Source organism: Chaetodon auriga, chromosome 15 (genome assembly GCF_051107435.1).
Source record: "Chaetodon auriga isolate fChaAug3 chromosome 15, fChaAug3.hap1, whole genome shotgun sequence".
In the NCBI taxonomy this organism is placed as follows: domain Eukaryota; kingdom Metazoa; phylum Chordata; class Actinopteri; order Chaetodontiformes; family Chaetodontidae; genus Chaetodon; species Chaetodon auriga.
This window is the reverse complement of record NC_135088.1, coordinates 2353089-2366774: the sequence shown is the minus strand read 5'-3', so window position 1 is coordinate 2366774 and position 13686 is coordinate 2353089. Positions and strand designations below refer to the sequence as shown.

The window sequence follows — 13686 nt, the reverse complement described above, 5'->3', positions numbered from 1 at the left end:
CTAACCTGCAGTCGCTAAATTCCAGGGATCCAGTGCAGACCTGAGCTCATGCCGCTGTGCAGAATGAGTGGGAAGATAACAAGAGCTGTATGATGATAGGTCAGTAGGGCTGCAGCGTGTGTGTGTGTGTGTGTGTGTGTGTGTGTGTGTGTGTGTGTATGTAAGGCAGACTGACCTAGAAAAGTGTGAGAGCACAGAGAACAGAGCAGCCATCGGTCAAAGTGTTTCCATCTTATCGAGTAAATTCTGTCCGAGTCAGAAAAGACCTTATTTTTCTTAAAACACGTGAAAAAAGTCTTGTTTTCTACAAATAAGCCTCTGAATCATAAAACAGGTACAATGAAAGAGTGTGAGATGTTGCTGAAACTTTTGGAAGTTTGTCAGACAAAAGTCTCTGACTGTTGGTCTTCATTTGCTTTTATCTTAAAGCCTAAAAAAGTGCTGACGAATCACAAAGTAATCAATAGATAACATCACAATGAAAACAATAATTAGCTGCAGCTTCTCGGGTTATCCCGTCAGCTTTTCTCCCACAGGAGAGATAAGACCAGGTTTATTTTTCTTCTCCCTGCCTGGAGGGCAAACCTCCTGTAAATGTGGTGGAACCTCGGGAGTTCTTTAAGGTGAATCTGATGTCGTCCCACGAGCTCAACGAGCAGCTCCTTCCTGTTTCACACACTTCAGCACCACAAGCTGACTGAGCTTCAGCTCCACAGGCCCTGAAGGGAGCAGTAACCCAATATTCAAACTCAATACATCATCGTCCCACCTCCCCAGCATGTGTGTGTGTGTGCGCAGTGATGTAGGTCAGTGTGTGAGCCAGGCTCTCAGGACTCTGTGTGACGGAGTAACACTAGAGGTTGTTATTGGAGAGAGAAGAGTCACTTTACAACACTGGCTCTTTGTGTGTGTCTGTGTGTGTCTGTGTGTGTGTGTGTGTCTGTGTGTGCACACACCGAAGTCGTTTGTGTGTGATTCAGTCTGTCAGCGCAGGAAGAACATTTCCACCTGAATCTCACGTATCTCAAGATTTTTTGTTTATTTTTTCCCAAAGTTAAGTTTCATTTTACTTGATTCTTCTTGCAGCCAAATTCCGTCTGCTGTAAAGATACAGACTCATTTTTCAAGTGTTGCAAGCGTCAAGAAATTTACAATAAAAACATTTTAAAAACCTGGAAATTACCTAAAAATGTATGCATCTGTTTTTAAATGAACAGGACGTATATCGTTTTAAATCATGAGGACGGACTGTGTGAAACACTGAGTGAGGAACGTGCTTCGCTCACAGGATGAAGAACATGTGCGATGTGAAAACACAGCACAGGTGTACAAATAAGAGGCACAGCTCTGCAGGAGACCTCAGGCGTATATTTCTCTCAGCTCTGCAATAACACTATTTATTATCCATCTGGAAACAGTATTTTTATAAACTACATATATTGTGCATATACACAGACACAGTATCACTGAAGTGCAGCGTTCTTGACCCTTTCATGTCACTGTGTTTGCTCTTTGTAATATTTGCTGGCTGTGACGACTGAATCTCCCCAGTGTGGGATCAATAAAGTCTTATCTTATCTTATCTCTTCCTGTATGTCGTCATCTTCTTGCTCTCTGCTGTATATGATCTTAGATTAATTCAGAATATGTAAAAATGTTGAGGCTCACCAAGTTCTGGGTATGAAAGAGTCACTGCAGCCGATAATGGAACTCATTCAAACACCAACATGTTCCTGAATCACTTTATCAAAACACGATAAACAGCTGAACAAAGCTGGACCGAGCTGCTCTGTGGGACCTCGTGTGTTTCATCAGACTGACAACTAACTCGCTTTCCATTTCAGTGTTTGTACTGATTAAAGCAGCCAGATGCAATATGTTCACTGAGCTTTAGAGATGTTGGAAGGCAGATTTCTTAACCTTCAAGTGGAGCCAGGCTAACTGTTCCCCCCGCTTCCAGTCTTTATGCTAAGCTAAGCTAACTGGCTTCCAGCTCCAGCTTCATATTTACCGTACAGACATGACTGTCAGGCTTCTCAGGTTTCTTTCCCTAAAAGTCAAACTATTCCTTCAAGTATAACATAATGACGCAGTTCTCTTTCCATTAACATCAGTTTACAGTGACGTTCATGTTTTGCACCAGCAGTTTCAGGGTTTTCTCCAGCTTATGAGCCAGAAAGTCTTTCTCCTTCTGTGTCACATGTGGAATAATGGCACGTTTATTTCATCAGCTGTAAATCAGCAGATTTCGCTGCTCCTCTGAACTGACATCGCAGCGACTGTGTAAACTGAGAGATATGATGACGAGGTGGAGAAGTCGCTCAGTTCACCGAGGAACCAACTCGACTCCACCATGTGCAGATACAAAGCGATTGCACCACCAGCCTCAGAAATGTGAATATTTACCAGCAGCAGCAGAGCAGATGGAGTCCAGATGTTCAGATGACTTTATGAATCTGAATGAAAACAAGTCAGTCAGCTCAGTCAACAGCGTGGGAGGAGACAGTAAATGAGCAACTTTGCATCAAACACGCTATCTTCGAAGTCATCTACCTGCCTGTGAACACGTCTGAGGGCCACAAATAAGCACTGAGGAGGTGAAAGCTGACCGTGACAAGAACACGGCTGCAAACCTGAACAGCAGGAACAAAACAGTGAATGCTGCTGACGCCGTAAAAAGGGGTTTTAAACGACTGTTGGTGCAAAGCTTTCTCTTGCACAATGGCAATGAAAGTGAATCCTAAAAGCTGCAAATCCACCCAAAGCAGACACATCGACACTCCTACTGCGAGAAAGAAACAAAGTTTTACTTCTGTCCATTGAATTAAAGCTACACAACTACGTTCCTACACAAAGATACTGAAGAGATTTGCTCATAGTAAACATTAAAAACAAGACGCACTGTTTCGCGTTCTTCTCTAACCACAACATGACGCCCTCCTTCACTGTCCTATAATTAAGCCTGAATGCTTCACATACCCTACAGTGGTGAGAAAAGCCTCTTAAGACGCGGCTGAGCAGAGACCAAAAACTACTCTGAAAGCAAGAGCGCTGAAGTCCATCCAGTCTGTCAGACACGCTTCGTCATACTCCCCTAATCCCTGAGTTTAGTCTGGGTTCAAACGCTGCACAGTCATTCTGTTAGAGCAGCAGGTGAAGGGAAAGTCTCAGGTGACTCAAGGATGACGGGCAGCAAACACGTCTGTCAGCGGCCGTCCTGCTCAGTCACACTTGAACTTCCACCGGTTTAAGAAGCATTACGCACCTTTCACTCAGCTCCTCGAGATGCTCTGTCATCAGAGCTTTTCTGTTCGAAAACTACGGCTCTGACCTTTGACCTCACGAAGCTGATTGTTTACATGCTGTTAAAGATTTAGAGGTTTGTTCCTGCTGGTGGATAAAAGGACAATCGATACCTAAAATGTAACAATGGAAAAGTAAAACTAATGTAAAAGTACTAAGAGTACACTGTGAAAATACTCTCTGACAAGAAAAAGTCCTTAAGTCCCCTGTGACTGCTGTCCTCTTCTATCTGATCTCATTAGATTTTTGGGACTCGTGCATTCATGTAGTTCATGTAAAAGCAGGATTTTAACGTTATTTTGTGGAGGATTCTCTTCATTAATCTGCTGATTATTAATGTTTGGTTAAAAATACATTTAAATTATTAAAATTTGGAAAAAAGCATGAAAAATGAAAACAATTGAAACAGTTGCTGATTAAGTTTCTTCCAATCAACTAAATGATTAATTGACCAATCGTTTCAGCTATACTGTTGGGTCGTTTATCATAAAGATGATTTACAACATATTTCATAAACTATTCATGTGCTTTTGTGCAAAAATCTTAATCTGAAGCTGTCAGATTTAATGCAGTGAAGGACGTTATTTCCCTGTCAGACTCTGTGCATGGAGGCGTTGTCGTGTCGAAACAGGAACACCACGCTGTCAAAAACATCACTGTTTACTGCAGCGTTGACGTTTCGCCTCACTGGACCTCCGAGAGCTCAGCCCAAACCAAGAAAAGCAGACAAAAGCTTTGTGGCTGCATTGTGTAAATCCAAAACCGACTGATGAAACCAGTGTGTTGTTTGCTGTTGGTGCTGAATGTTTTCATGGCGGCCAGAGAGAGGAGCAAAGCGAAAGCAGAGCCTCACTTCTTCTTCAGGATGTTCGTCTCGTGCTGTGAAACCCCGGGCGATTCACATCCAACATATATAGCTGTGGCCTGTTCAGACCTGCAACCGCAGGCAGAGCTGCAGATTTGACTATAAGGACCGTGTCGTCCAATCAGTGGAGAGGCTGCCCGACTCAGCGCCTGACTCCACTAAAACTCCAAAAATGGGCAAAGAGGTGGGGCGTGGGTGGAGCTGAGGCGGGTCAAATGAAGCCTGGTTGCTGAAATCTATCAGCTAGCTGTCACTCAAAGTGGCCATGCTCATAATTATGTTTAACTTTGAATCTTAATATAACTTAAATGAGCGAGTTACAGACCAAAACAGTATTTTTAAAATGGAGGTCTATGGGGGCTGGCTCAGTTTTGGAGCTGGCCTCAGGTGGCCACGCAGAGAACTGCAGCTTTTGGCTTCATGTTTCAGCCCTGGAGGTTGATCAAATCTGGCTTTTGGTTTTGTTATTTCACCACACCTTCCACTCAGGCTGTGATCGGTCCTGTTGGTTTTGTCAATGCAGTCAAAAGAGCATGAAGAGGGACTTAACTGCAACCATAACAAAATGTGCACAGCTTCTTGCCACAATGTTGTGATACCACAAGACTGAACTTGTGATCTAATGACAGCAGCCAGATGATTATCTCATGGATGCCATTAAGCTGAACACTATTTTTGTTGGTTGTTGGTGATTGACATCTCAGATCATGTGTTGATGGAGCTGTAACCACGCCAGCGGGTCGGCTGTGCTTTGCTTTGATGGCCACACCTGGAAGAGATGCATGGTGCATCCTGGTGACAGCCCGCGTTCTCTGGACGCTGTGCGCCCGCTTGGACAACATCACCTCGAGTCGCAGCATTGAAGCTGGAACACCGGAGGCCAAGCACTCGGTCTGCTCTGAACAGGCACCTGTGCATCCTTAAGAAAGATCAAACGAAGTCAGTCCTGACATCACACTGTTCGTCTCGCAGGTGTGAAGACACCTTCCATTTACCTGATCTGCGTTTGAAGTAACAACAATATGCAGTTAAGCATATGCTACTTCTTTACCTTCGCCCTTGACACAGTCATCAGGCAGCCCTCCAACCTGCCTGTGGCTGCCACAGGGTGTGTTACATGACATGAATTCTTTCTCCTGATGTGTATCTACACATAAAAAGCACTTAGATTTTCCAAAATACATGATGACACATGATGATTTATAATTACGCTCCATATTCTGAAACCTTTTTACTGCTTTGTACGCTGTGTAACCTCCCGACCTCGTACAACACCGTGACTATGAATACATGTGAATAAGGCTGAATCAGTGCACACCCCGCGTCAGTCAGGGGTGTGTCCGTTTACATCCATAATGTGTGTCAGACTTTAATTGAGGTATAATTATCATGAGACGAGAAACGTTGAAATGTTCTTCAAGAAACCGAAGTGTTGAAAGACAGAAAATACGTCACATAAAACAATCTTCCTAAGGAAAACAGAGCGGTGTGGTCATAGCTTCACCGAACAATAAAATCATCACAGTGAGGTGGAATAACGGATTACTGAAGCCTGACGGCTCAGATCAGTTTCTGAAGCTGCAGCTGACTCAAGACTGAAGACGTGCTGAGTGAGCTGCAGTGAAAACAGCTCAGAGGCGGCAGGACGTCCAGCTCGCGCTCTGCAGAAGAGACGAAAAAGCTCAACGCGTGATCACAAAAAGCTTTTTAAGGTTTGATTCTCACAGGACGAAGAAGAAGAAGAAGAAAGAAATCCTGTGGCTCACACTCACAGAAGAGTCTGGTGCAGGCAGAGACAACAGCTTCTGAAGATGTTCATTTCTCCATATGAAATAAACAGACTGAATTCAGATACAGCAGCCGTTTGATTACTATCTTATCTGTTTTATTACTGACTTTTGCACTGAGAGTTGAAAACATGTTCTAATATCTTATCCTAATGTTTTATTGTGCTTTGTTGTAAAAAGACTGAACAAAGCGGACCAGACAGACACTAATCAAACAGTGAAAGTGACAAAAGGACAGGCCACCAAAATGTTACATCAGCCTGTTCCAGCATCTCAAATGCCACAGTTTGCTGCTTTTCTGCATTATACTCGCAGAATTTCATATTTTGGGATCTGGACCGTTTGTCTGGCACCTGAAGCGATATGAAGATGTCTCTCCGGGTGACTGTGAGGGACATTTTTCACTATTTATCTAACATTTTATGCGCTAAATTAGATGAAAAGCTAAAGCAAAGACAGAGTGAATGGAGAAATTACTTTCTATACTGAGACAGAAGCTGGTTTCTCAAAGGCTCCAGTGAACAAAGACGTATTTACAGCTGCATGTAAATGCAAAATGATTCTGTCAGACCATTCCAAGACAAACACCAAAACGCCAATCGACAGCGCCGTAAATCAAGAGAACCTGCCTGTTTTGACAACAGTCATACACATGACGCTGCAGGTTCAAATCACAGGAATGCACCCACCCACAGCAGAGGCCTCTGGGAAGTGGCCGGACACACCCAAATTTAACACCCACCCTGAATGGGCTGCGACAGTTGAAGTTCCTGTCATTATGAGCACAGAGCTGTTGTAACAGTGTGAATGTGGAGGCAGGGCGTAGCTGCTCATGAAGACAGAGGTTTTTTTTCTTTATAAAAAAGCACTACTGTTCTTCCACACCGACACGTTCCCATGTGGAGGCTTCAGTCTGACGGGTGTGTCTGCACAGAGCCAACAGATGGACTCCACACACCCTCTGCTTCTGACTCCTGAACCCGTGAATCATTTGGAGGGTTGGCACAAACCACACGGCAGGCTTTGATTTGACCAGAATGGAGACTTTAGACAGAGATTGTGTACTCGAACACTCAGCAACTACTTCAGTAAACACCTGCAGGTCATTTAGACTTGAAGCTGGGCTGCATTTGGCTGAAAAACGTACATTTTGTCAAGGCTGTACTCAGTGTCCACTTTATTAGGTACACTTTCATTCATTCATTCATTCATTCATTTATAGGATTTTAGCATTAAGGTCATAATGAACTGCTTTGTATTCACAGGTGTTTCTAATATTCTGGCCCCATCACAAAACATGATGCAGTCCAACACAACAACACCTTCGACTGTGACCTGAGCAATAAGCCTAATTCAGATACACAAATCACCAGAAACTGGTGAGAGACTTCGTGAAGGTAGAATTTCTGGCTGAGCTGTTGTGTTGCTTTGCTATAGATTATACAGGTGTGCCCTCTGAAGTGGTCACTGGGTGTGTAACCTGGGCTGGGTACTCACTCTAAATACCTTTTGGTACCACCCAAAATGTGTCAGTAGCATCAGGTGTCAAAAGTCGGCATCGCAGCTCAGATTCAGAGTCACCTCAAGGTCATTTTTGTCTCTTCAGCTGCTTGTGTTTTAGGAAATCTTCAATATTCAGAAGGAAGTTTGGCATCTTCTGTTAAATGTGCTTAAAGTGAGGGTTAGGTAGCGTCTGCTGGGTTCATGGCTCAGCATTTAGACGTCTATCAAAGGCTCTTCCGCTCTTCCACAGTCGCAGCACGGCAGTGCGTTTGCACTCTTATCATCTGAAGACGCTTCAGTGAGCGGCTTCACACACAACCTGCCACAACACATTCCAGGCTGATCAGCTTGGGAGTGTGTTGTGTTTGCCAAGGCCATTGACCTCAAGTGTGTGTCGGGGGGTTTCCACTTCATGTGCTTGTTTTATGCTTATCCTCGACTTTATGTGCACAAAAAAACCACAAAGTGAAGTGGACGAGAGAAACTGAGCTAAACCAAACGAAGGCAAGACTTAACAAGGTTCTGCTGCCGTCGGTTTACACGGCGTGAAGGACATACCTGTGTTACTGCCAGACTTTGGTTTTACTGGAAGTTTCACTAAGCAGGCTGTCATGCTGAGGCTAATTTGTAGTTTTGTGTGTACAGTGTTTGAGTGTGTGTGTGTGTGCGTGTGTGTGCGTGTGTGTGCGTGTGTGTGTGTGCGTGTGTGTGCGTGTGTGTGTGTGTGTGTGTGTGTGTGTGTGTGTGTGCTCGCCTCCTCAGCACTCGGCTCAGGGCTCTTGATGGGGCTGGACGACTGGCTGAACACTGATGAGGACTGTCTGCTGATGCTCTGAAATAACAAATGAGGGGAAGAAAAAGAAGAAACTGTCAGATGTGACGAGAAAATGACAAACCTCTACAAACACAATGCATGGCATCGTCTTTATCATCTAACTGTTCTGGAAAATGTTTTAAAACCATGTTGACGCCAAAGCAAATCAATAAACATGTTTGCTTCTGACTCACACAGTCAACATTAAACCAGCTTACTTCCATCTTGAATCAGCCACAGCTGAACCTGTAAGTCATCGCTGCTTAGTACAATTAACGGATTAGACCTGTGTGCACTTACATTGAAGTAAAACACTTTATTTGTCTCTCGAGAGGTAATCTGAGGCAGGGAAGTTAGCCAACTAACACACACTCCATTTACACACACACAACACAATCTACAAGTACAAATACGACAGTGTTAGATTTATCTGACCAACAAAGTCCAACACCACCTCAAGGACATTTTTGTTGTGTCAAAAGCATCAAAAGAGAACGAGCATTTGTTTCTGAAGTGCACCGCATCATGTGGAGGTAGAAACGTGGTCATTTACTGCAAAGGGAGTGAAGGTTCAGAAACTGTCTTAAAAACATGTCTCTCTTCTGAATCAAGAGGCAGCGCAAAGGGAGCGTCCTTATCGAAGCGCAGGATGCAAGATAAGGATGCCGATCTCAAGTCAACGGTGACACGGCGACGTCAAACCAGGACTCCACCTGACTGACGCGTTTGTTAAAGGAGAAAAATGCAGACTCAGCTGCGAACTGACAAAACTTTTTCTTTTCTGTAGACCTGAACTGGATTCAGACTTCAGTCCTAAAACGAGGATTTGACTTGAAACTTGCTCTGACTGACTCAGACTTGACTTCAGATATTCTCCGATGGACTCGAGACTTGACTCGGACCTAAAAAGGGATCTGCTTGTTTCTGACTCTTCCTTTAAGCACCACATGACCTCAGATAGTGTTCCCATCACTGCCTCCAACGCTCAGATCTCTGCTCACAGTCTGTCTCTGGAGTTCTGTTTGTTCATCACATCGTCACAGCACACAGACTCTCAGCACGATGCACCGTGTGTCAGCGTGCGGCCCAAAGCTCAGCTTTCAGTACGTCGACTGTGCTCTGACCCTCCTTTGTCCAAATTACAGACCGGAATCTGACTGAGAAGCTCAAACCACTGACAAACAACAAAACTGTCACTGTCACAGCAAATAAAAAAACTTATCTTCGCCCTTAAAAATGTGCCACATGCAGGTTTAGTTCATATTTTGCACACTGTAGAGCAGCACTGCTTCCTGACAGCGTGAACAGGATGTTGGCGCTCATCACTCTGAGGGCATTAGCAAGAGCGAAAATTGAATCAGAGCCAAAAATAGTCCAAATAAACTCAGATGAGGCCAGATGTATGATACATGTCGAGAGAAACTGGAATAAGGAAATGTTTGGAGTTTTGTTTGATAAACCATTAACTGCTCTCAGAGTTCATCCTCTGTCAGTCAGTGTCTCTCTTCAGCACCATGACTTACAGCAACATGTCAAAACCTGCAGATGTTTAAAATACTGCATGAAGCAACACTGAAGCAATTAATGGCTCTTATTTTACAGCCGTTAACAGACCGCAGCAACACATCTTGGTTTATACAGCACTGTAGATTACATAGAAATAAAGGATACCCTCCAGCCAATCAGAATGCAGTATTCTTTCGCGAGGAAAGCCTGCTGTCTGACTGCAACCTGACTGAGCACAGGTGATCCAACCAGGTGGAAGAATGTGTTTGTCTTCAAATGTGAGGGTGTGCCGCATCAGGAGAATCAGACCGGGTGTGGCGCCGCTGCCCTATCTAACACGCCATGAGAATTCAGCTCAGAGCGTGGTGACTCAAACAGCAGAATGAGCTCGAATCAGCAAATTATCAGAACACCAAGCAGCTACGAGGAAGGTGCAGAGCGAACCCCCACGTATTCTGCTGCACTCGAAAGACAGCGAGTGAAAGCAGGGGCTGAAGAAAGAGGTGGAAAGAATATTTTTATCAAAGAGACGGAGGAAGAGGAAGATATTATCCAAATGTTTTCAGCCAACAGCACAGACCTTGAGCAAACCACGCCAAGGGCGAAGGCCGCGGCATTCAGGAAGTGATCATTCGTCAGAGAAGGGAAGAGTTCGCTGGCAGGATGTCAGCAGGTGCAGGAACAGACGGGCAAAAAGTCATCAGTGCGGGCAAAGAGTCAGATAAACCGGAGCTGTGAGGCAGCACGGTAACAGGTGACGAACTCTAAGACCTGCAGCTCAGTTTGACTTGATCTGCAGGACGGAGCAATTAGGCTGTTAATTCATCAGTCGACTGGCAAAGAGTTTCAGAGTCCCTCAGAGAGCGTGAGCAGACCATGTGAGGAAGAGGGCGACACGTCCAAACCTTATTAATGGACACGAAGGGTTTGATGTCAGTGCAGATACGGTTCCTTAGTTTGAGCAACAACACCAAAACCCTGCAAAACAAACAGCCTTTCTTTCCTTTCAAAACTCGTTTCTCCACCTAACAAAATAAGTTAACTGCACGAGTGTTTGGAGTTTACACGAGCAGCCGCACACGCAATTTATCCAGAGAAACAGAAGCAGCAAAGTTTGGCTGGAATCAGGAGGTTTCGGACTGAATCTGGACTCGTGATGCTTCGCAGCTGCAGACAGCAGACAGCAGACGCATTTCGGCCGTTTCATTTCTGCCATTTGTAGCCTTTTATTGGCAGCGAGGCGATGGCGCAGGGGCTGCAACTAGCAATTATTTTCATTAACCATTAATCTGCCCTTTGGTTTCTCGAGGAATCACAAAAATCTGTCTATAACACGTCAGAAGATAACATTCCCCACAGCCCGAGATCAGATGTTACATCATGTATGACACAGAAAACATCAAATCCTGACATCTGAAGAAAGAAAGGGTGAACCACACCCAGTTTATCAAAACAGTAAAAAGGTGAAAACTACTGTTCCTGTTGCTGCGCGACTGGCTTCTCAAAACGTCCTGATTTTTAACTGTACGTTCTCCTCGTCTGTTCTGCAGAAAGGCCTCCACTCGCTCCCACAACACTCTGTCACATTCACCTACAGTGATCATCTCCGATCACAAGCTGTGAAAATTCAAAGCTCGGTGTCAGAATGAATAAATCGTGGCTGTGTGGGAACACGCTCACACTGCTGGTGCTCCTCTGACAGCTGCGACGTACCTCATTCTGACAAACTAATGAACTTTGTGAGGCGCTTAACAGCCAACGTGCAGTTTGAGACAGATGCCGACTTTAACGACAAGTCGGTCATGAAATCAGAGCATAAACCATCAGGATTCATGTGTTTAGTTCAGTGTGCACAGCTGATGGTTCAGGGACTGGACTCTGGTCACATTAGGACATAAAACATGAAAAAGCTGAAGCCCAGAGGCAAAGAACAAGCAATTCATTCATTTCTTAAAATAACACAATAAATCTGTGGAGATTTACATTGACAGCTCGTCGTCCTGTTGTTCCCTTTAATCATAGCTGCAGCACAGCTCAGCATGAAATGACACCTGCAGAGGTCTGTTTATTTATTTCACATCATTTTAGAGTATTTAGCTGTTTATGCACATTTTTATGCTTTAACTTTGCATAAGTAGGAAATCCATACATTAAACAGATGTTTACTCATTCATAATAGTAACTGAGGTGATTTAGAGGTGGCTGACTGTTGGTGAGGATGGTGCAAGATGGATTTTAGGAAATCCAGGTGGCCTGCAGGTGTATAATGGGCTGCACTGGTTACATAAAGCAGCTCCTATGTTGGTCTTTCTTCCCTGCAGATGCTGCCTTTCAATATCACTGTTTTACAAGTTATTAAACTCTTGCACTGACCAAACAATATGAGCTCTGACCCTTGAGGTCTGTATGTTAATGGGGGGGGGGGGGGGGCATACTGCTTGGGGCCCCAAAAAGTTTTGCTCCAGCCCCCCTTACGTTTAAAGAAGCATTTTCACAGGAGAGGAAGCTGAACATGGTCTCACCTCCATCGTGTTCTGCTGCTGGTACATCAGGTCGGACTCCTGGCTGCTGACGCTCAGGTGTCGCAGAGTCGGCAGGTACACCGGGGACACCATCTGCTGCATCATAGGCTGCTGCATCATAGGCTGCTGCATGAGGACGTAGGACTGCTGCTGCACGGCCTGCTGCATCGGGACCAGGTACCGCACCGTCTCGTAGCCGTTCACCGAGTACTGCATCGGGGACACCGACCCGGCCGAGATCACCGTGTTGGTCACCGTGTTGGTCACCGGCTCCGGAGAGGCCACCTTCACGGTGCGATAGGTCGTCGACGTCTTCTGGCTCGTCTGGACAGACATGTTAATGTATTGAAGCGGATCAGCTCAGACCCCGAACAAAACCGGTAAAAAACGAGTAGAGCCGCCGAAAAAGTTTGGTTTGTGAAAGTCTCTGCGGAATAAAAGCACGGAGGTTCTCCTCAGGTTGTTCTCCTGTGAGCGTTTTTAGCGGCCGCCCCGGTTTAACTTCCTCCTTGGCGGGACAAACTGGAGAGGAAAGGCCGGTTTAGAGCAGTCATACCACGGGGAGGAACACCAAACAACTGAGGGAGGTGCTCTGCTCCTCTATGCAAATACAGCTGTGTGCATCAGGTGGGAGGGCCCAGTGCTGCGGGAAGTCCCACCTGGCTCCTCCGCCAGGATGCGCCCGCAGGTTCAAAGCTGAAAAGCTGAGACGTGGATTGGTTCACGTGTCTCTGTGGGATGTCTGTGTGGTCAGTCCAGGTGCTCATCTCACATTCCCCAAACTCTCTGGTGAAAGATGACACTTTAAAGCAAATGCAAGTGACGATATCTTAAGATAAAGTGCTGTCAGAGGAAAGCAGACCCGAAGATTTAACCCACAGAAAGAACACCTGGAGAAAACACAGCAGGTGAGGCAAAGGTAAAGAGTCTGCAGCAGCCGCTAGGTGGAGACAAACAGCCACAGACAGAGGTGAGCTGCTGCGGGGCACAGGTGTGATCAGCCCGCATCACAGAAATCCATTCAAAGCCAAACATATGATTTTCACTGCATGTAGGTGTTTAATTATGTCCAACAGTGCATCAATAAAAATGTTTAAGGCATTTTATGCGAAGAGACAGTGGTGGAAGAAGTTATCAGATCTTTATTTAAGTACAAGTAGCAATACCACAAGTAAGAGTTGAGCATTTAAAATAAACTAGACTCAAATTCCTTGTGTACACATGACTTAAGCCGATTCTGATTCTGAAGTACTCAAGAAATAAGTATCTCAAAATTGTACTTAAGTACTCCAGTTCTTGAGTAAATGTTAATTTCCATCACTGCTAAGTGGCAGGAAGATGTACAGCTTATCACACGGAAAACCACTTTTGCCTTGGACATAGTGC

General features: G+C 45.0%; 1 protein-coding gene across 3 annotated transcripts in view; it reads right to left on the bottom strand.

The window, feature by feature from the left end:
• Positions 1-12862, bottom strand: part of pof1b (POF1B actin binding protein) — a 28456-nt gene extending 15594 nt beyond the window's left edge. For all 3 annotated transcript variants that reach the window (XM_076751297.1, XM_076751298.1, XM_076751295.1), the window contains exons 1-2: positions 12301-12862; positions 8213-8290 (exon numbers count right to left, since the gene is read on the bottom strand). In XM_076751297.1, coding sequence (XP_076607412.1) covers positions 8213-8290; positions 12301-12636 — 414 coding nt within the window. In that variant the 5' untranslated portion in view covers positions 12637-12862. The remainder of the gene's footprint in view (positions 1-8212; positions 8291-12300) is intronic.
• Between the last annotated feature and the right edge of the window lie 824 nt (positions 12863-13686).